General features: G+C 37.3%; 1 protein-coding gene across 1 annotated transcript; it reads right to left on the minus strand.

Moving 5' to 3' along the window:
• Positions 1–4,903: 4,903 nt before the first annotated feature.
• On the minus strand, positions 4,904–12,552 carry LOC110821072 (ABC transporter G family member 40-like). Its single transcript, XM_088221022.1, has 24 exons — positions 11,814–12,552; positions 11,324–11,444; positions 11,131–11,219; positions 10,980–11,064; positions 10,729–10,888; positions 10,572–10,648; positions 10,368–10,421; positions 10,194–10,284; positions 9,804–10,105; positions 9,455–9,736; positions 9,041–9,357; positions 8,706–8,866; positions 8,492–8,595; positions 8,239–8,395; positions 7,954–8,052; positions 7,722–7,861; positions 7,304–7,636; positions 6,906–7,196; positions 6,749–6,832; positions 6,530–6,663; positions 6,220–6,447; positions 5,969–6,140; positions 5,398–5,652; positions 4,904–5,275 (listed from the first exon to the last, which is right to left on the minus strand). The coding sequence occupies exons 1-24, from the start codon at positions 12,221–12,223 to the stop codon at positions 5,018–5,020; spliced, it is 4,404 nt and encodes a 1,467-aa protein (XP_088077148.1). The 5' UTR covers positions 12,224–12,552; the 3' UTR covers positions 4,904–5,017.
• Between the last annotated feature and the right edge of the window lie 8,453 nt (positions 12,553–21,005).

Here is a 21,005-nt window from a genome sequence, read left to right on the forward strand (position 1 = left end):
TTGTCGTTTACACCAAGTCAATTTATGGGTTGATGCAAGCTTCATAACAATGGTTTTACAAATTCTCTCAGGCTCTACTCCAAGAAGGCTTTACTCAGTCTCAGTGTGATCGCTCCTTTTCTAGCTCTTCTCGTATATGTTGATGATATTGTCATTGCCAGTAATGATGATTGGGCTGTTAATAATCTAAAAGTTACTTTGAGATAACAATTTAAAATGAAAGATCTTGAGCACCTCAGATACTTTCTTGGTCTAAAAATTACAAGGAATAATGAGGGAATCACATTGTGTCAGAGGAAGTATGCTTTGGATCTATTGACTGAGACTGGGCACTTAGCTTATAAACCTTCATTGATTCCCATGGAATCAAATTTGAAGATGTCTAAAGAAGATGGGGAACCACTTCAAGATGTCACAGGTTATCGATGATTAATTGAAAAGCTGTTGTACTTGACAATTACTCGTCCAGATATATGTTATTCAGTGAACAGATTGAGCCAATTTCTAGCTGCTCCTCGGAGTAGTCATCTTCAAGCCGCTCTACGGACATTACAATATGTTAAGAAGGCACCGGGACAAGGTCTTCACTTTCCAGCCTCATCTTCTATTCAGATCAAGGCTTTTTCAGATGCTGACTGGGGTACCTGCCCTGACACCAGAAGATCTCTTACTGGGTACTGTATCTTTCTTGGATCCTCTCTTGTTTCATGGAAATCAAAGAAGCAGCAGGTTGTGTCCAAATCCTCTACAGAGGCAGAGTACCGTTCTATGGCCAACACCTCATATGAGATAATGTGGATCCTGAACTTATTGCAGGACTTGCAAGTGAAACATCAAGGACCAGCTTTGCTTTATTGTGACAATCAAGCCGCCTTGCACATTGCGGCTAATCCAGTATATCATGAGAGGACAAAACACATTGAGTTGGATTATCACTTCGTTAGAGAAAAAATTCAGGATGGGGTCTTGAAACCTATGCATGTATCATCACGAAATCAGATTGCATATTTAATAACCAATGCACTTTCTTTTCTATAATTCTACAATTTATTGGGCAAGATAGGTATCATTGACATGTACTCTTTATCTTGAGGGAGAGTATTAGAGTATTCTGTTATTTTATATATATAATACTCCTTGTACTCTGTAAAAGATAATAGAAAGAAATTTCTAGTTTAATATTTACTGAGTGTTTGAGTTGTTGTAGGATTAACAAAAAAAAGAACATGGGCAAGGCTGGAATTCAATCAAAGGACAAGGGTAGAGAGGTTGACCAAGATGTGCAGACCTCCTCATTTTATGTATACTGGCGTGTGTGTGACCGGCCAACATCGAGAATGTGTGATATCAACTGACTGGTGTTGAGTCAGTGGAATGGACCGGACAGTTGGTCCATGGGAGGGAAAGCTTCCGATAGTTGTGAAATCTGAATGGGCCAGTGTCGAGGCCGAGAGAGTGGACCCTGAAGCGTCGTATATGCATTTTTTAGCTGTGTAATTATGGTGTGTGCGTGGCACCAGGTGGTCGTTCTGTGTGTGTGTCTGTGTGTACAGTTTGGTGGGGATATTATTGTCAACAAATTTTGAATTGTTTAAATCCAATAACTGAGTGAGAAATAATCAGAAGTGAGAGTAAATCTATGTGTTGGATTACATTACTCTGTACTGGGTATTTGCATTTTTTTTTGGGAGGTTATGGAAATGGGAAATCTGATGGAGGCATATGCAGACGATTCTGTTCTGGGAAGCAAATTGTGAGTGAAGACAATGAGTGCTATTATGCAGGTAGATGGGCATTGTATGGGCGAAACCAGCCGGGTGATTGATCTTGCTACACTGAACTTCAAAACCGATTGCCTGAATTACTGAATTGATCTTACTGAACGTTTTATGTTCATTCCATTATTATTATTTTTTCTTCAGATCAGGTAAAGAACGGATAACCCCTTTGTTGGAAATGAGAAGAAAGAGGACAATGGAGAAAAATGCTCTAATTTTTCTGATTGTATTCATGGACAACAAAAAAGATATATGCAGCTTGTTGTACAATGGCAAAGAGAAAAGACAAAAAACGGTTACAATTAACATACTAATTTTATCTAATCTAATTACTAATTAATCTTAATACTCCCCCTCAAGATGAAGAGTACAAATTTATTGTACCCATCTTGTTCAATAAATTGTCGAACTGTGTGGGATGAAGAGCTTTTGTCATTAAATCTGCCAGTTGATTCTGAATGGATATATGCATTGTCTTCAAGGTACCATCTTGGATTCTTTCTCGGATAAAATGACAGTCAAGTTCAATATGTTTTGTTCTCTCATGATATACAGGATTTGAAGCAATGTGTAGAGCTACCTGATTATAACAGTAAAGCAATGCAGGACCTTGATGTTGCACCTTTAAATCTCGTAACCAATTCAGAATCCACATTATTTAACATGTAGTATTGGCCATGGAATGATACTCGGCTTCTGCAGATGACCGAGACACAACTTGCTGTTTCTTTGATCTTCCATGAGACTAGTGAGGATCTAAGAAAAACACAATAACCAGTTAGAGATCTTCTAGCGTCAGGACACGTGCCCCAATCAGCATCAAAAAAAGCCTTAATCTGAATAGTAAATGATGAAAGAAAGAAGAGACCCTGTCCAGGTGTTCTCTTGATGTACCGAAGAATCCGCAAAGCAGCCTGAAGGTGACTGGTCCTGGGAGCAGCTAAGAACTGACTCAGTCTATTGACATGATAGCATATATCAGGACGAATGATGGTTAAGTACAATAGTTTTCCAATCAGTCGCCGATAACTTGTGATATCACACAAAGGTTCTCCATCATCTTGGGATATTTTAAGATTGGGTTCCATTGGAGTAGATGAGGGCTTACAACTAAGGTACCCAGTTTCAGTCAACAGATCCAAAGCATATTTTCTTTGGCATAAGGTGATTCCTGTGTCATTTCTTGCAATTTCAAGTCCAAGAAAATATCGGAGAGTTCCCAAATCTTTCTTTTTAAATTTTTGTTTGAATGCAACCTTGAGTTCTTCGACGGCATGATTATCATTACCAGCAATAACAATATCATCAATATACACCAACAATACTAGAAAAACATTACCCTGATGCTTGACAAACAAGGAGTGGTCACATTGTGACTAATGGAAACTTTCTTGAAGTAATCCTCTTGAGAATTTGTGAAACCACTGTCGGGAAGCCTGTCTCAACCCATAGATTGACTTGTGTAGTCAGCAAACAGGTTGATGTGGAAGAGTCTCCCCCTCTCGAGGAGAATAGCCTGGAGGATATTCATATAAACTGCTTCATGAAGGTCACCATGAAGGAAAGCATTGGTGACGTCTAATTGAGTCAGACTCCAACCATGAATAGTAGCCAATGAAAGCAAAATTTTTACAGTAACCAATTTTGCAACAGGAGAGAAAGTGTCAATGAAATCAATGCCAAATTGTTGTGTGTAGCCCTTAGCAACCAAACGGGCTTTATGTCTCTCTACGCTCCCATCGGCTTGATATTTAACATTATAAACCCACTTATAATCAACAGGTTTCTTTCCAGGTGGAAGGGAAACAACAGACTAAGTATTATTGTTCTCCAAAGCACGTAGCTTCACATTCATAGCGATCGTCCGAACGTCGGACTGAACAGCCTCAGAGAAGGTGGTAGGCTCAATGTGGGAGGAAATGGCAAAAATAAAGTTGTGATATTGAGGTGTAAGCTTTGTATAAGTAAGGAAGGAGGAAGAACTGTGCTCTATACCAGCCTGTTCATGAGCCAAGACCTGGCGGGCAGAAGAGAAAACGGGCTTGGACTCAGAGCCTGATGGATTAAGTGATCTGGTTCCAAGAGTGGGCCGAGACTGAGATGAATTTCGGGCTTGGGCTTGGGCTTGGACGTGTCCTTTATTAAAAACAGGCGAGTGCATTTTGGGCTTGGGCTTGAGGCCCGATGGGTATCCATGTAAACGGTAACACCTGTCCACAGTGTGGCCCCCGAGCCCACAGTGTGAATGGGTGGGTCGTCTTCGACCTTGAGTTAGGGCAACGGAAGAACCAGACCCCGCAGCCGCCTCTGCGCACGTGTCGAAGCCGATCGCACGGTGTCATTCTTCTTGCACCACCAGCGAGAAAGCCTTCAAAATGGATGGCGAACATTCCATCATCAGGATTTGAGCCCTAACAGCAGCGTAGGAAGGATTCAAACCCATCAAAAAAATCATCACAAACTCTTGCTCTTGATAATCATTCCATGCCTTCATGTTTTCACAATGACAGGTTGGAGCTGGTTGGTAAGTTTTGAGCTCGTCCTAGATTGTTTTCATCCGCATATAATAGGCGTTGACACTGAGTGACCCTTGAACAAGGTTATTCATGCTCTGTTTCAGTTGGTAGATGTGCGGAGCATTGCTTTACTGATAACGGAGCCGTAAATCTGTTCAGATGAATTGTGCATTTTCATGGTATAACAAACTATAAGCTATCTCCCTTGTTACAGCATTCAACAACCAAGAAGTTACCATGCTATTGCAACGCGACCGAGCTCCGGCAGTGGAATCGGTGTTGCTCGGTTGATCGTAGGTTCTGTCTATAAAACCCAATTTATTTTTGGCGTTCAATGCTATTTTGATTGCTCTCTCCCATGTGTTGTAATTGTTGCCATTGAAGAGGTTGGATACCAAGACCAATCCAGGATGGTCGGCACTGTGAAGGAAGAAGGGGTTTTGGAAATCATCTGATTGTTTTCTAGCCATTGAAGATTTAAAGTTTGAAGCTCAATCACTGAGTTAAAAAATTGTTTGATTAAAAAAGGTGCTCTGATACGATGTTGGAAAGGAGAAGAAAGAGGACAATGGAGAAAAATGTTCTAATTTTTACATACTAATTTTATCTAATCTAATTATTAAATAATCTTAATACCTTTCCTTTATATGAGATAAAAGTGATACTCCTCATTTATTGTGCTTGGGTTATTACATAAGATGGTCGTTTGAACATTACAAAAGATTATCTCTTCTGAAAATTAAAGGATTTTACGGAGAAGGCAAAGATGAAAGCAAAGAGTACTGGAAAGGCAACAATTACTACTGCACTTTCTCCGACAAAATCATGCCTGATTCCAAAGTAACTTCTCAAGAACTCCTCCACTGTTTCCCCTGTCTCTATCTCCTTCTTTATATCTCCAAATTGTGATGCAATCAATCCATACAACGTCCAAGATACCGGACACACCCAGTAGTACCATCTCCACCATCCCGGGATTCGCTGTTATATATATAACATATATATTCATACACTTCTTTTTAGAGGTTTTAGGAGAAAATTATAGATCAAATATTTGAAATAAATCAAATATAAAAACAAAGGAAAAGAAAATGATAACTTACAGGTCGCGGTATTATGAATCCTGAAAACAGATTCCATATTCCATAAAAACCAGAAGAAATGACGGATGCAATGTGGAAATTTGGGGTGATAGCCACAGCCATCATGCCATACAATGTGAAGTAGAATAAGGTGAAGAACATGAAGAACAGGTACCAGAAGAACTTGGCAGCTGTCCATTCAAATTGAATCATGGCATAAACTATCACACCATATACCACAACTTGAACCAAGATGTAGGGGACTTCAATTAGAACCTGAACCCAAATATAAATGTACGTATCTATCAATTAAATCGTTATTGATTAAGTTGTTTTCATGCAAGTTTGTGTAATATGTAGATCATAAATTATCACTCATCCCTTAATTGAATGTTTAATATTTCTAATATTTTCTATTAGATGTGAATAGAGTCGGATTGTACTCTTATGCGTATTCTCGTTAAAAGGTTGATTGTGTTATTTTTTTGTTAAGAAGTTGATTATGTTGTTTATTCGTTAAGGTTGATTATGTCATACAATTATTGAAATATATAAATTTTTATTAAAAAGACTTTGAAGATGATTAATTTACTTGTGCAAAGGCGTATGGCATTGCCGAATACATTCCAGTAGCTCTTTCTCTATAAAACACAGTCCTCTCTATATCGACAACAGGCTGCACAGACGAGGCATTCTGGACACCAAGGAAGAGAACAGCAGCATACATTGAACCCACTGCATTCAACAAATCCAGTTGCTTGTTCCTAAATTGTCAGAAACCAAACAAGGCGTCTGAGAAAACAACATTAGGAAACCAAAAACTGGTTTTACTTTCCTACTTACATTTTAGTCCCAAGATTCCAGAACATAGAACCAAACAACAAGGCTATGCCAACTGTGAAGAGAAATCGAACTGCAGTGTAAGATGGATTCCGCCAATACGACCAGTGTTGTTTCCATAAACAAGCAGCACATTGGATTAGAAATGGCTGTGAGTAGTGGGTGGGAAAGTAGAGTTCTCTTGAACCAAGAGCAGGTGTGCTTAGATCTTGGATCAGTGCTTTGTTTCCCCTGAAAATAGTTTTTGTACTACTCAAATCAACATGCAAAAAGATTCTATGTGTGTAAGAGCAGCGAAATTTAGCTTAACTACCTGTAGAGTTCTGAATTTCTGTACATTTCATTGAAATCAACATTCAAAGCCATTTCTTGAGCAGTAGTTGTAACTTCCAACATCCATGTTGCTGGATTATACCCATCTTTAATTTTACTTATTCCTTGAATTTCCTTCATTGAAGAGAAAAAGGATTTAAGAAGAATCTGAAATAGAATTTATGGTGTCTGTGATCTTGACTGTATGTATTTACAATACCTCAAAATACTTGATTAGATGAGAAGAATTTTGACCCAGAGGCCCAAAATAGATCTCTTGCCCTCCTCTTCTCAATAGGAATAGCTACAATTAAAATACAAAACATGAAAGTTTTAGACTAGATTAATCCAACAAAATTGACACTACAAGTCCTCACCTCGTCAAAAGCTTCGAAAATATCAATGCTTGGCTGGTGGATGGTGCAAACAACTGTTCTTCCTGTGTCCACAGTGTTCCTAACGGTCCGCATAACTACTGCAGCAGCTCTTGCATCAAGCCCTGAAGTTGGCTCATCCATGAAGATTACAGATGGATTTGCCACTAACTCTACCGCAATCGTGACCCTCTTACGCTGTTCTGTTGACAAGCCACTTATGCCGGGCAACCCGACAAGTGCTTTCCTTAGTGGGTTAAGTTCCACTAGCTCCATCACTTGTTCAACAAATCTCTGCAATGACAATAAAAGCAACAGGTTGATGATGCTCCAAATAAGTTTGTCTGAAACTTATTGGAAAAAACTCGTCAAAAACCATCAGAGAGTTGACGATTTTTAACCTTTCTGGTTTCAGCATCAATATCAGAGTTTAATCGAAGCCAGGCTGAGTAGACCAAGGACTCGGAGACAGTGAGATTAGGAGAGTGAATATCATTCTGTTCACAATACCCGAATATTCGAGCAAATGTTTCTTGCTTTTTGGGATAGCCTGAAACTGTTATGTTCCCGTCTATATATCCACCAGTTTTCCTCCCTGCCAAAACATCCATTAAAGTGGTTTTTCCGGCACCACTAACACCCATCAGAGCCGTCAGAATGCCTGGCCTGAATGCACCACTAACACCCTTCAACAGGACCAATCTATCTCCTTCAACACCCTGAGCTTTCATTTCCTGTGAAGCTCATTTTTCAACTAGTTCAATATACTCGATCTCTATAGGTTAATAATTTATATTGCTGATGGTTCATTTGATTTACCTGGGGCATGTCAACGGAGTATGTAATTTCATCAAAGGTAATAGAATGTGGCACAAATGGAAGCACCATTCCCTTCTTCATGTTACCTTGTGACTGAGAACCTATTTCCATTCTTCTCCTAATGCTCTCATCTCCTCCCTCTGCATGCCCATTCAATTACCATCATAATGAAAGTTTGTCTCATGAATTGTCCAAGGAGTTTTTCCTTTTTTCCTTGTTTTTTTTCTTTTACCTGTATTGCTCTGGAGAGTTCCATGTGATCCTCCTGTTATGTTATCATGTTCAGTAGTTTCAGATTCCTCTGCCATAATAGCCTGATGCTTCCCAACCGCTGTAAAATCATTTTTCCCAAGATAATAAAACATAATTTCTAAACCAAGAGTATTTAGCTCAAATAACATACTACTTTTATATGAGAGTTGAGATATTGAGTTTTAGTCCTACCCCGACCTCTGTCTCAAAAGAAAACATAGTTTCGAAAGGTAAAATGTATAGGAGTTGAAGATATGATGCATACGGTTTAGGAAAGTGAGAGCCAAAATGAACCAAAAGTTGAATAATAATACGAATCCAAATAGTGCTCCGGCTCCCAACCAATACCAATATGCATGTGGGAAGAATCCACGGGACTTGAGCACTGCAACTCCCAACGATACGTTGGAATGAGGAAGAAGCTGGCCATGATTCAAGAAAATTAGAAGAAAAAAAGAAGTGACAATTAATATGATCAAAATTTGAACACAAGTTCTTGTCAAAAATGCTTTACATACATGTCTCCAGCTATTTCCAAGGAACTCATTAACCATAATGGCATTTTGTGCATACATCATAGGTGATGTCCAGTAACCCCATAACCACCATTTTTTAACACTATCTGCACAGTTTAAATTTATGATTACCATTCTGCTAATTGAATTTTTCAACCATGGTTAAAAATCACTTAGAGCAAACTTCAATTTATTTTATAGATACATATATATATACCATGAGATAAAACAACACCACCCAATGCAAAAAGTATGAGGAGAGCCAATGAGCCAAATGTATTAGCAACAACCAAGGTTCTTCCTGTAGCTGCAATTGATCTGAACAATGCAGAAGCCATTTGGTTGACAAGGAAGAGGAGAAAGAACTGCTTAAACAACCTGTAAAAAAAAGTGTCAACTCAAGACCTTTTTTAGTCGAAATTCATACATTTAATTAATTAAATTGTACATACACACCCATTATAACACAGACTTTTAACGAAAATATATGTTATATTAACACAAACATATATAGATTAGTGTGGAACAAAGGTTTGTTCTTTAGTTGTTTACCTTCCTGCATTAGGATCAAATCCAATGACATAATAGGTGAAGAAAACCCAGAGCCCAACTTCTATGAACATAATTGGGATTTTCAGAATCCATTGAGGAAGAGCATATGACCATGCTGGATAGAAGAGGAGGTCTCGTTGCTTGTAGAACACAGGAAGCTTTGCTATGGTCATTGAAAGCTCAGATATTCCATTAAACATTATCATATTCACAGCGAAGAACAAGGCACCTGTATAGATTCCTCCATCGATTATCGAATGCTTGTGCATCTTAGTCCGTGGAAACAGTGTCATTGTGATTATTGCCATTACTGAAAGCTATCAACAGAAACAGAATTACATCAATCAAATCTAAAAAAGAAAAAGAATTTAAAGAAAAATGATTTGAGACTCCTCAATTGCAATTAGTACTCACTTGGATGAACTTAAAGATATAAACAAAGGAGTTTCTCTTCATCAGCAAGTATTCTCTGGAGAAGCTAGCTTTAACCAATTCTTTCTTGTTGACACCATACTTTTCAGTTGTCAAAGCAGCTGGGTGATTTTTAGCACTGTCAAATGGAGTTCCAAGCTCATCTCCAAGTCTCTGTCCCACATGGAACAATTGGAATGCCTCGACAAACTCAGTGACAGTGATAAACCTGTAAGGTTCATCTCTGCGTGCCCAATATTGCATCTGATCTTTCCTCGATGTCACCTGCAAATTAGAATCTACTATTACTCACCGGTAAGAATACATTAGCAATGGCTGTGTCAAGACTTACTTCTTGCAAGAAATCAGCAACGCCTTTCCTTGCAGGACATTCAAATCCCATGGATTTGAAGAATTCCAGCACGTATTCGCGAGGACCCTGGTATACAATCTGACCATCAGAAATCAATATAATGTCATCGAAAAGATCATAGGTTTCAGGTGCTGGCTGGAGTAGAGAGATGACAGCAGTTCCATTAAGAATGTGAACGTATTGCCCCAATGAATTTACAATCTGGAACGTCGTTGAGCTGTCCAACCCAGTCGATATCTCATCCATGAAGAACGACATTGCTGGTCCGACAAGCATCTCTCCTGTAAAATTATATTATGCAGATCTTCATTCACCAAAACATTTAATCCTTCAATATAAGCAAATGGTATCTGGAGCTGGTTAAATAACCTGTTGTTACACGCTTCCTTTGACCTCCAGAGATACCTCGAATCATTTCATCTCCAACCATGGTATCTTCACATGTTTCCAGGCCTAGAACCTGAAATTTTATGACATTCAAATCCAATGAGTATTTTATCTTACCAGTTCATATTACTGACTCTCATAAATCGAGGGTATTACCTTCAAGATATAATCTGTGATTACACTAGCTTCCTGATCATTTGTTGCTGCAGCCTGTCATATTATAAGCCACTCCAAAGGGAAAACAAGATATGTAAACTGCCATGAACACCATATATATACACATGTATATATAATCGAAGTAGGATCTTTAATCAAATCAGAGAGTTGGGTAAGTCAGAAGATGTTCAATGGGTCTCTCACCTTCATGAAAACATCCATATCAAGATCTGGCTTAACGTTTGCTGCTTTCTCTCTTCTGGACAACTCTGATAACATATCTGCACATTGCAAAAAAGAAGGATTCATGATCACCATGCAAGTCTTTACAAATATATATACGTATACAGTTTAAACTGACCATAACGAGTCCCAACTCCCTGGCATCTTGCAGCAAAAGCCAAGGTTTCTCTCACAGTCATTTCACCAATATGAACATCATGTTGACTAATGTAGGCAGCAGTTCTTTGGGGAACAAATTCCTTCATGTCATGACCATTATAACTCACTCTACCCCAAAACTAAAACATCATTTTCCACCACTTCAATCAAAATTTCATCAAATGAAACAAAAAAATAATGTAGTCAGGGTTTAATTTTCTGCATGATCACCTTCAGATTACAGTGTAGTTTTCCAGCCAAAGCCAGCAAGAGGGTTGTTTTTCCAGAACTTGGAGGACCCAAAAGAAGTGTCATCCTGTGAAAGAAAATCAGAAATTAGATTTGAAGCTGAATGTTTTTCAAATGAAATTTGATTTATTACCTGGATGGCTTGATTATTCCACTGACATCTTTGAGGATTGTCCATTGCTTTTTTCTACTTGGAAGAATGTGTATATAATTCAAGAATCCCTTTATATAAAACCAAAAATAAAAAGAAAAAAGATGAAAACCAGAGTGAGATAATGAAGGATAAAGAAAAAAGAACTGAAGCTCACTAATAATGAACTCATCACCTCTAGTATGTTAATCATGAAATTAATGAATGTAGGTGAGGCTCTGGCTCCTACATGGGCTTCTGCTTCCACATTAAGATGTTCAAATCGGACTTCAATTGTGGGAAAATCGATTCCAACTCTGCCAAATCCAAGAATTTCAAAAATCATTCTCAGGAAAAGATAAACATAAACACTTACATTATACACACACACACAGGTTTTGAAAGAAGGAAAAAGAAGAAGCCAACAAAACTAAAGCAGAGCCCCCCTGTTTCCTTTCCCAGAAATTTTAGCTGAATATATATACACACACACACAAGCATACATGTGTACATTATATTCTAAAGAAGTTTCATCTTCATTTTCCTTTCCTTCCCCTTTTGTGGCGATGTGATTGCAACTTTCTTTACCTTCTTTCTTCAAACCTCTGTTTTTTTTCGTTTTTTTTCTCGAGAACCAAACAGAAAAAATTGGTAAATGGAACGAAAAAAGATAGAAAATCTCTAACCTGGTGATTCGTTCCTTGAGCTTCAACAAGAAGGACTCATTATCCTCTTCGGGGACTTTCAGCAACTTGTGAAGCAAATCTTTTCGTTCTTGAATTCCAAGATTGCTTACACTGATTTCATGGATACTACCATGAGAGGTGGTCAATATACCTTTTCTCAAACGATCATAAGTAGGAAGTTTCTCAATGGCAGCCCATTTCAGAACTTCTTCATCGTCTTCTTCCCTGGAAGACCTCGAGAAAATCTCCATAGAATTGCTCCTCCACATCGAAGGACTTCCTCTTCGCATACTACTACTTGCTCGATACGAATTACTTCCCTCCATCGCAACAAAAAGATTATTTATTGCCTCACTCAAAACTAACGAAAATAAATGTAACAGTAGGAAAGAAGAAAAAACAAAACCCATAAATCTTCTGAAACGTATCAAGAAACAAAAGAGAATCAAGAATGGAACTGAAGATATTGAATCATTTAAAAGGTTAGTGGAGGAAATGGAGAGAGAGTTTATGAAGGAGTTGGTTTACTTACAATGGAGGTGAAAATTCAATGTTTATACATTTTTTTTTTTCCTCTGGAAAGATATTTTCTTTTACTGAAAATGAGTGAAAATTAGTATTTTATTCTTCAAAAATTTTCAATAAGGATCACTGCGTCTCTAAAAAAGTTCAATTCTTCTCTCCATCCATAAAAGGATAATATGTCCTCATACAGAATTTCTATTTCCTGATCTGTAACCCCTTTGCACCCGTTTCCAAACACAGGGGACCTCATTACATAAGAAAAGAATTCTCCATTTTTACGGTACGTGCATGTTTGTGCTTAAGAAGCAATAAATTAAAGTTTAGATTTTCATATCATTTTTAGATTTGTTCTAATGTAATTTGAATTTTATATCTAATTTAAAGCTAACATAAAATTAGAACAAAATATTTTAAATTTTTCTGATTTCATATCAAACATGTTTATTCAATTTTAATTATTTTCTTTAAAAAAATTGCATTTATCTCATTTAAAACAAATATAATTTGGCAAATAAATTCTATACAAATTCTATATATATATTGACACACATGTTAACAAACAAGAAAATATTTTATAATTTTTAATGTTTGGGTCTATTCGATTCAATTTATTTTAAATTAAAATATTTCAATACGGTCTGATCTAATTGAATTGACATAAATTTGTCATCTTTAAAGTTTCAAACTTTCATTTTAATATATTTTTATCATATTTTAGACTGTTATTCTTCTTTAATCTTTGATAATTTTATTAAAGAAAACATAAATTAAGAAAAAAAAAACCTATATAAAGGTACAATGTGGAAATTTTTGATGGGTTTTGAAAAATATTGAATTAAATGAAGTTAATAAAAGTTTGTGCAAGCACTAATTGCTTTGACTCATTAAATAGTGGATTGAGAGTTTTATTAAATTTAATTTTGCCATTAATCCAACATGTTACATGTCCCCCTCGCTTTTCACGTTGGTTTCTCCCATATTAATTTTCCACAGCTTCTAACTTTACTATTTTTTGTCTTTGGTTTAATTTTTTAAACTAAATAAATTATTCATTTTTTAAATATTATTTATTAGTGTATAAATTATTAATTTTTAAAAATTATAATTCAACCGTTATAATACTAATATTTTATAATTAATATAATGAAGCTTGGTTAATTCAACCAATTAATTTGTTTCTTTGATTTTCAAGTTCTACTTTAGTTTTGATTTATACTAAGATAATAAATTCCTATTAACTGAAAAATCAAAGAGCTAAATCTTTTTAATTTTTTTTTAAAATAAGACATTTTATATAAATTACATAAATATGTATATGTATATATAATTTGTAAATATATATATATAATCTATTGTAACGACCCAGAAACTTCGAATGAGATAAATTATAAATTTAGTACAAGGGAAATAAATAGTTAGAATTTATATTTTCTACACAATAATTCAAATTATTTAATAGGGTTATGGAAATGACCCTTTTAAAAAAATAACAAAAAATTAAAGAAGTAAATGAAAAATAAATAACTGGCATCCTACACGCAACCCTCTTGTGGATCGTGCTTTGGATCTTGATTCTCTTAATCTGAAATAGTTAATAAAAGAATGAGATACACTAACCCAGTAAAAATATCACGCTACTCACCGACACAGAAATAAATATTAGTAGAAATTATAAAAATAACTAATGGAACTCTTAATTTAAGTAAATTCTTTTATCATAAATATAAATAAAATCATTTACCGCATACTTACCGTACTGAGATTTTCAAAAAATCAATCTGTAGAGTCAATAACATAAACAATATCATCAATATCATATGTAATCAGTCGACAACAACAACTTTTCCTTTTATCAACCTACTAGTATCCGTGAAGGTCTATAGGGATATCATCTCTCAATATCTCATCCGGTATGATGGTAAAACGGATCGTTTTACATACCACGTCCGATATGAGCGACAAATTACCAATCATCAATACCCCGTCCGGTATGAGGCAACATTCACAGTAGAGTTTCCTATGTACCTGGTCCGTCCACAATCTCTCAAGATATCTAGTAAGGCTGTCGTTCATCCATCTACTTAATCAGACAATTTTTCATTTATATTTAATTTTTCGTTTCCCAATTTAACTGTAATCACATAAAACAAGTAATATATGCATCAAGAAAATACAATCGCATCATCATACCAATTCCAGTGTATTATCATGCATTCGAAGACTATAAAATTAGGCAATCAGTTAAATATAACAAACAGTAATAAATAACCGGTTCCGCCTCTATTAGTAACCTATAATTAATTTCAAATATTTTTTAAGTTTCACAAAATACCATATTATTTAAAATTAAACTTTAATTCCATAACAGAGAATAAGGTGAGAGATTTTTACTCGAATTGGTGTTCGAACGCTAAACTTTTGGTTATGCCTATTGACGGTCCCCGGGCTCCCTAAATTTTTCTTTGGAGATTAAAACACGCTCCAAGTACCTAGAAATACCCCAAAAATCTCAAAATCAGTGTTAGAAACCCTTTTTGGCCAATTTCAGAATTCCAGCACAGCGGCTCCACCGTGCTCCAGCATCGACACCGTCGTCCGCGGCGGCAGTTGGTGGTCAACTCTCTTCCCAGCGACTAGCTCTTTTTCTCCAGTGGGGGGGGTGGGGTGGGGGTCTAGCGGCTAGGGTTAGGGTTTGGTGTGAAGAGGGTTATTTATATCCGTTTTCTTTTAATCTGGGTCATCCATCGCATTTGATCTGCACCGTCCAATTCCATTTAAATAGGAAGTGAATCTGTACTGTTCATCGCGATTTGATCTGAGCCGTCCGATCGCGTTTAAATAGGAAGAGAATCTAGATCGTTCATTGCGATTTGATCTGAACCGTCCGATCGTATTTAAAGGAGAAACGGATATAGACCGTCCATGCGCGCGGGAACAAATCCAGACCGTCCGATCGCGGACACGCGAATTACCAGCGTAGTCTCCCACATGGCACCGTATCAGCGTACCTTGCCACGCCTCATGCTCAAGTTCGTCAGGACTACTAACTGGGCGTCCTACGTGACATAATTTTCTTAAATTACGTTTTGACCCTCAGTTTCTTATTTTTCTTTCAAAAACACCCACAGAACTCAAATTTTTACCTTTCTACCCAAAATTATTTTCAATTTCATTCTCTACCTATTTTTCTTCATTTTATATTAAATAAAAATTCAAAAATTAAAATTATATTTATACATTAATTTTAATTACACTAAAATTAATTAAGGGTGTTATAACTCTCCCCCCCTTAAAAGAAATTTAGTCCCTCAAATTTGGTGAGCCGGTCAATAATTACCCAGATGGCATCATGTCCTAAGCGTGTCTTGGGCAATCCTGTCATAAAATTCATTGTGATATATTTTCACTTCCACTCCGAAATTGGTAATGGTTGAAGAAGCCCGTCTGGACGTTGATGCTCTGCCTTAACCTGTTGACATACCAAATACTTGAAAACAAAGTCGGTCACATCTCTTTTCATCCCGTTCTATCAAAATCGGGGTCGCATACTTTGATACATCTTAGTACTTCAGGGATGCATGGCAAACTTTGAGCTATGGGCCTCTATCGTGGTATTCTTTTTCAACTCACTATCACTTGAAATATACACCATGTCCTAAAATCTAAGCAACCCATCGGTAGATACTCGAAATTTTGAATTAACTCTCTATTCTACATCTTTCTTAAGGGCTGCTAGGGTAGAATCGGTAGACTGAGCTTTCTTTATTCTCTAGATCAACTCAAGTTGAACAGTCAGGTGGGCCAAGCATGTGACTCTTTTCAGGTCCTGAAGTCGTACTTGTTGTGTGGCCCCAATTACTCTGCATTCTGAAACATCAAGTGAGCTAATATGCATGTACTTTTTCTACTGAGTGCATCGGCTACCATGTTGCCTTTACTCGAATGATACAAGATATTGTAATCATAGTTCATGAGGAGTTCTATCTATCTTCTCTGACGCATGTTGAGATCTTTTTGAGTGAATATGTGTTTCAAGCTCTTATGGTCGGTATAAATCTGAAACGTCTCCCCATACAAGTAATAGCGCCAAGTCTTCAAAGCATGGATAATTGCGGCAAGTTCTAAGTCTTGGGTAGGATAGTTTTTCTCATGACTTTTCAACTACCTAGACTCATAGGCTATAACTTTCTCATACTACATCAGAACACAACTCAACCCTAAGTATGAGGCATCACTATAAATTGTATATCCACCCGACCCACTCGGCAAGGCCAACACAGGTGCAGTAGTTAACCGTTTCTTTAGTTCTGAAAAACTCCTTTAACAGTCCTCACTCCACTCAAACTTGACATTCTTCTTTGTGAGCCAAGTCAGAGGAGCAACTAGGCTAGAAAACCCTTCCACAAACCTACAGTAATAACTTGTCATCCCCAAAAGTTACGGATCTCCTTGACCGAGGTTAATTTATCTCAGCTGAGCACTGTCTCAATCTTTTCAAGGTTCACTAACACTCCATCCTTTGATATGATGTGCCGTAGAAAGGTAGTCTACTCGAGGCAGAACTCACACTTACTCAACTTTGCATATAACTTCTTTTCTCTAAGAACCTGCAAAACCTGAGTCAGATGGTGAGCGTGTTTCTCTCTATTTTTTGAATAGATCAAGATATTATCGATGAATACAATGATGAACTGATCTATAAATTGTTTGAAAACCCTGTTCATCAAATCCATGAAGATAGTTGGTGCGTTGGTTAGTCCAAATAGCATGACCGGAAACTCATAGTGTCCGTACCTGGATCAAAAGACTATTTTAGAAATATCTTCTGCCTTGATCTTTACCTAATGATAACCTGAATGCAGGTCTATCTTGGAGAAGACCTGGACACCCTGTAACTGATCAAAAAGGTTGTCGATCCTGCGGAGGGGGTACTTGTTCTTGATCATGACCCTGTTCAAACCTTTGTAATTGATACATAACTTCAACATCTCATTTCCCTTTCTTACAAATGTGACTCCAGCACCCCAATGGGACATACTATGTCGGATGAATCCACTATCCTGCAATTCATTGATCTGTTTTCTCAACTCTTCCATCTTAACACGACTCATGCGGTAAGGGACAACCGAGATAGGCTGGATGTCTGGCTAAAGGTCTATGGTGAATTCGACTTCTCTGTCCACTGGCAGTTCAGGTAGTTCATCTGAGAACACATCCAGAAATTCTTGGACTATCGGAATCTCTTGAATATAAATTTCTTTCTTATGTTTGCCTAGCTAGAGAAAACAGCCGGATTAAAGCACTTAATAATAGAAAAATTTGTCTTAAGAAAACAAATGTTAAAGAATTTTATTAATTTGTAAATGACTTTTTATTAGTAGGGTTGAATACAAGCTTCTTATGAAAACAATCTATGGTGGCATGATACGCCGTTAGTCAGTTCATTCCTAAGATTACATCAAAGTCCTTCATGTCAATCTCTATTAGGTCCGCACTCAATTTCTTATATGTTATATCTATGACACAAGCTCTGTATCTAACCTCCCCCAATAGTGTCCTACTCCTAGGAGTAGACACAAATAATATAGAGTCAACTCTTTCAAGTAATACATTCAAGTTTAATGCAAAAATATGTGAAACAAATGAATGTGAGACATCAGTATCAATCAAAACATGTGCAAGATGATTACAGATAGTGTACGTACCTTGTACCACGTCTGGGTTGGCTGCTGCATCTTGCTGAGTGAGGTTGTAAACTCTACCTTGGATAGGAGGTCTGGCCTAGCTCTGATTCCTCAGGTATTTCCTCGCATAATGCTGGACACTCCCACATATGCAGCAAGTATTATTGAGGCGATAGCAGGGTCAGTCCCCATGATCCCTGCCACAGTGCTAGTAAGTCCTATCGCGTCCTGTTGTTAGAATCTGATAGGGAGTCTGAGTCATCGATTTAGGTCTTTTATTCTGTTGAATAAGTACAGTAGGTGCTGGTCTGCGGTGTGAAGCTGAGGGTCTGAGGTTCCCTACTGCTGGAGGAAAAATGTGAAGGTTCCTCTCTACTAGGTGTGTTTTTGCTAGAACAGCTACTGTTTGATCTTATGACGAAAATTCCACTCGAATTTTCTTGTCTTTTTGCTTTCATCCATCATGCTCTCAGGAGAATACTGGCCCAACTCTAAGAACTTTCGAACATATTCTAATATAGTCATGTCACCCTAGACTAGGTGTACAAACTTTATTTTCTTCAAATGTCCGAAATGCTTTGTAAGGTACTCTACGTTAAAGGCCGTCAAGAATTATTCCCAAGTGACTTGAACGGGCAAGGTGGTTTGCTTAAGTTGCCACCAGCAGCCTGCCTCTCCCACTAGCATATAGGTGGCAAGTATGACTCTCTGTTCGGGAATCACCCTAAGAGTCATGAAGATCTTCTCTGTCTCAGCCAACTAGTACTCGACCTCTTTAAATGAAGATGCCCCTGCAAAATTAGATGAGTTTAATCTTTTTTATCTCTCAATATATTATACCTCTCAATGTAGCTTGGGTCCATCATGGGAGGAACTGAGTCCCGTGGGAGAGGGACTGGATTGTGCTGAGAATGGACTGGATAGCCTTGGGGTGGCACTGGATAATACAGTGGAGGCACCAGATTATATTGTGGTGGTGTCGAGTGATGCGGTTGGGGCACCGGGCTATACTGTGGTGGTGCCGGGTAGTACTGTGGCTGGAGCACCAGATCATACTGTGGTAGTGCTGGATAGTACTGTGGAGGAGCAGGATCGTACTGGGGTGGCTCAACATGTGGCAGCGGGGGAGGGTCAGGTAGCTCCTTTATTTCCTCTCGAGCCTGCTAAGCAGCGATGAATCTCTCCAGTATTCCAAATAGCCGGTCAACATCCTCTCGAAGCGAACCCTCTCGGGCAGCTTAGTTTAGTGGGGTCTTCCTCTCCTCATCTATCTGTACCTGCATTTCACAAGGAATAGTTGAGTGATAATTCATAATTTTTAGTGTTTCCTAAGGATTTTGTGTAAGGAATGATTCCGAGGAACGCGACTCTAATACCAACTGTAACGGTCGGTGAACTTGAAATGAAATAAATTATGAATTAAATGCAGAAGCGAAATAAATAATTAGGGTTTACATTCATTATACAATAATTCAGATTATCCAATAGGGTTATGAGAATGACCCTTTTAAAAGTAATAAAAAATCAAAGAAATAAATGAAAAATAAACAACTAAGTATCCTACTCGCAACCCTCTTGTGGATCGGGTTCTGGATCTTGGTTCTCTTGATCTAAAATGGTTAATAAAAGAATGAATTACACTAGCCCAATAAGAATATCACGTTACTCACCAACACAAAAATAAATATTGGTAAAAATCATAAAAATAACTAATTGAGCTCTTAATTTAAGTAAATTCATTTATCATGAATAAAATTATTTACCGCATACTTACCGTAGTGAGATTTCTAAAAAACCAACCTATAGAGTCGATAACATAAACAATATCATAAATCTCATATGCAATCAGTCGGCAACAACAACTTTCTCTTTTATCAGGCTACTGGTATCCATAGGGGTCCATAGGGATATCTCAACTACGCGTGAACCCTCTTTTAACATTTTTAATTAACGGGTCGTCTCCATACCCCGTCTGATATGAGTATTAAAAGATATCATCCCTCAATACCCCATCCGGTATGAAAGTGAAATGGGTCGTCCCCATACCTCATCCAGTATGAGTGTCAAATTACCAATTCTCGATACCCCATCCGATATAAGGCAACATTCACAGTAGGTTTCCCTATGTACCCAATCTGTCCACCATCTCACAGAATATCCAATAAAACTGTCATTCATTCATCCACTTAATCAGACAATTTTCCATCTACATTTAATTTTTTATTTCTTAATTTAACTGTAATTACATAAAACAAATAATACATGCATCAAAGAAACACAATCGCATCATCATACTAATTTCAGTATATTATCATGCATTCGAAAACTGTAAAATCATGCAATCAGTTAAACATAGCTAACAGTAATAAATAACAATTTCTGCCTCCATTAGTAACTTGTAATTAATTTCGAATATTTTCTAAGTTTCACAAAATACTATATTATTTAAAGTTAAACTTCAATTTCATAACAGCGAATAAGGTGAGGGATTCTTACTCGAATTGGTGTTCGAACGCTAAACTTTTGGCTATGCTTATTGGCAGTCCCTAGGTTCCCTAAATTTTCCTTCATGGATTAAAACACGCTTCAAGTACTCAGAAATACCCCAAAAAGTCCAAAATCAATGTTAGAATCCCTTTTTAGCCAATTCTAGAATTCCAGCACGGCGGCTCCGCCATGCTCTGGCGACGGCATCATCGCCCGCGGTAGCGGTTTACCTCGGATTGGCCGTTTTCAGTTGTTTTCAGCTGATTTCGGTCGGTTTTGTACTCATCCCTGTAAAAAAATACGTTAAAGGGTCTCAGTTAGCCAAAAAAAGTCAAAAAATTGAAACTTACCGGCGGCGGAGTTTTCTGGTGCGGCGGCTCCGCCGACTCACCTTCGTGGTTGGGTATTTTGCTTCGGTCAACTTGTAGAGAAAATAATTGTGATTACAATTGTAAAAAAATTACATGAAATGAAAATAAAAAATGGCCTCATCGGA

Source organism: Carica papaya, chromosome 5 (assembly GCF_054855325.1).
Source record: "Carica papaya isolate Zhongbai chromosome 5, ASM5485532v1, whole genome shotgun sequence".
Taxonomy (NCBI): domain Eukaryota; kingdom Viridiplantae; phylum Streptophyta; class Magnoliopsida; order Brassicales; family Caricaceae; genus Carica; species Carica papaya.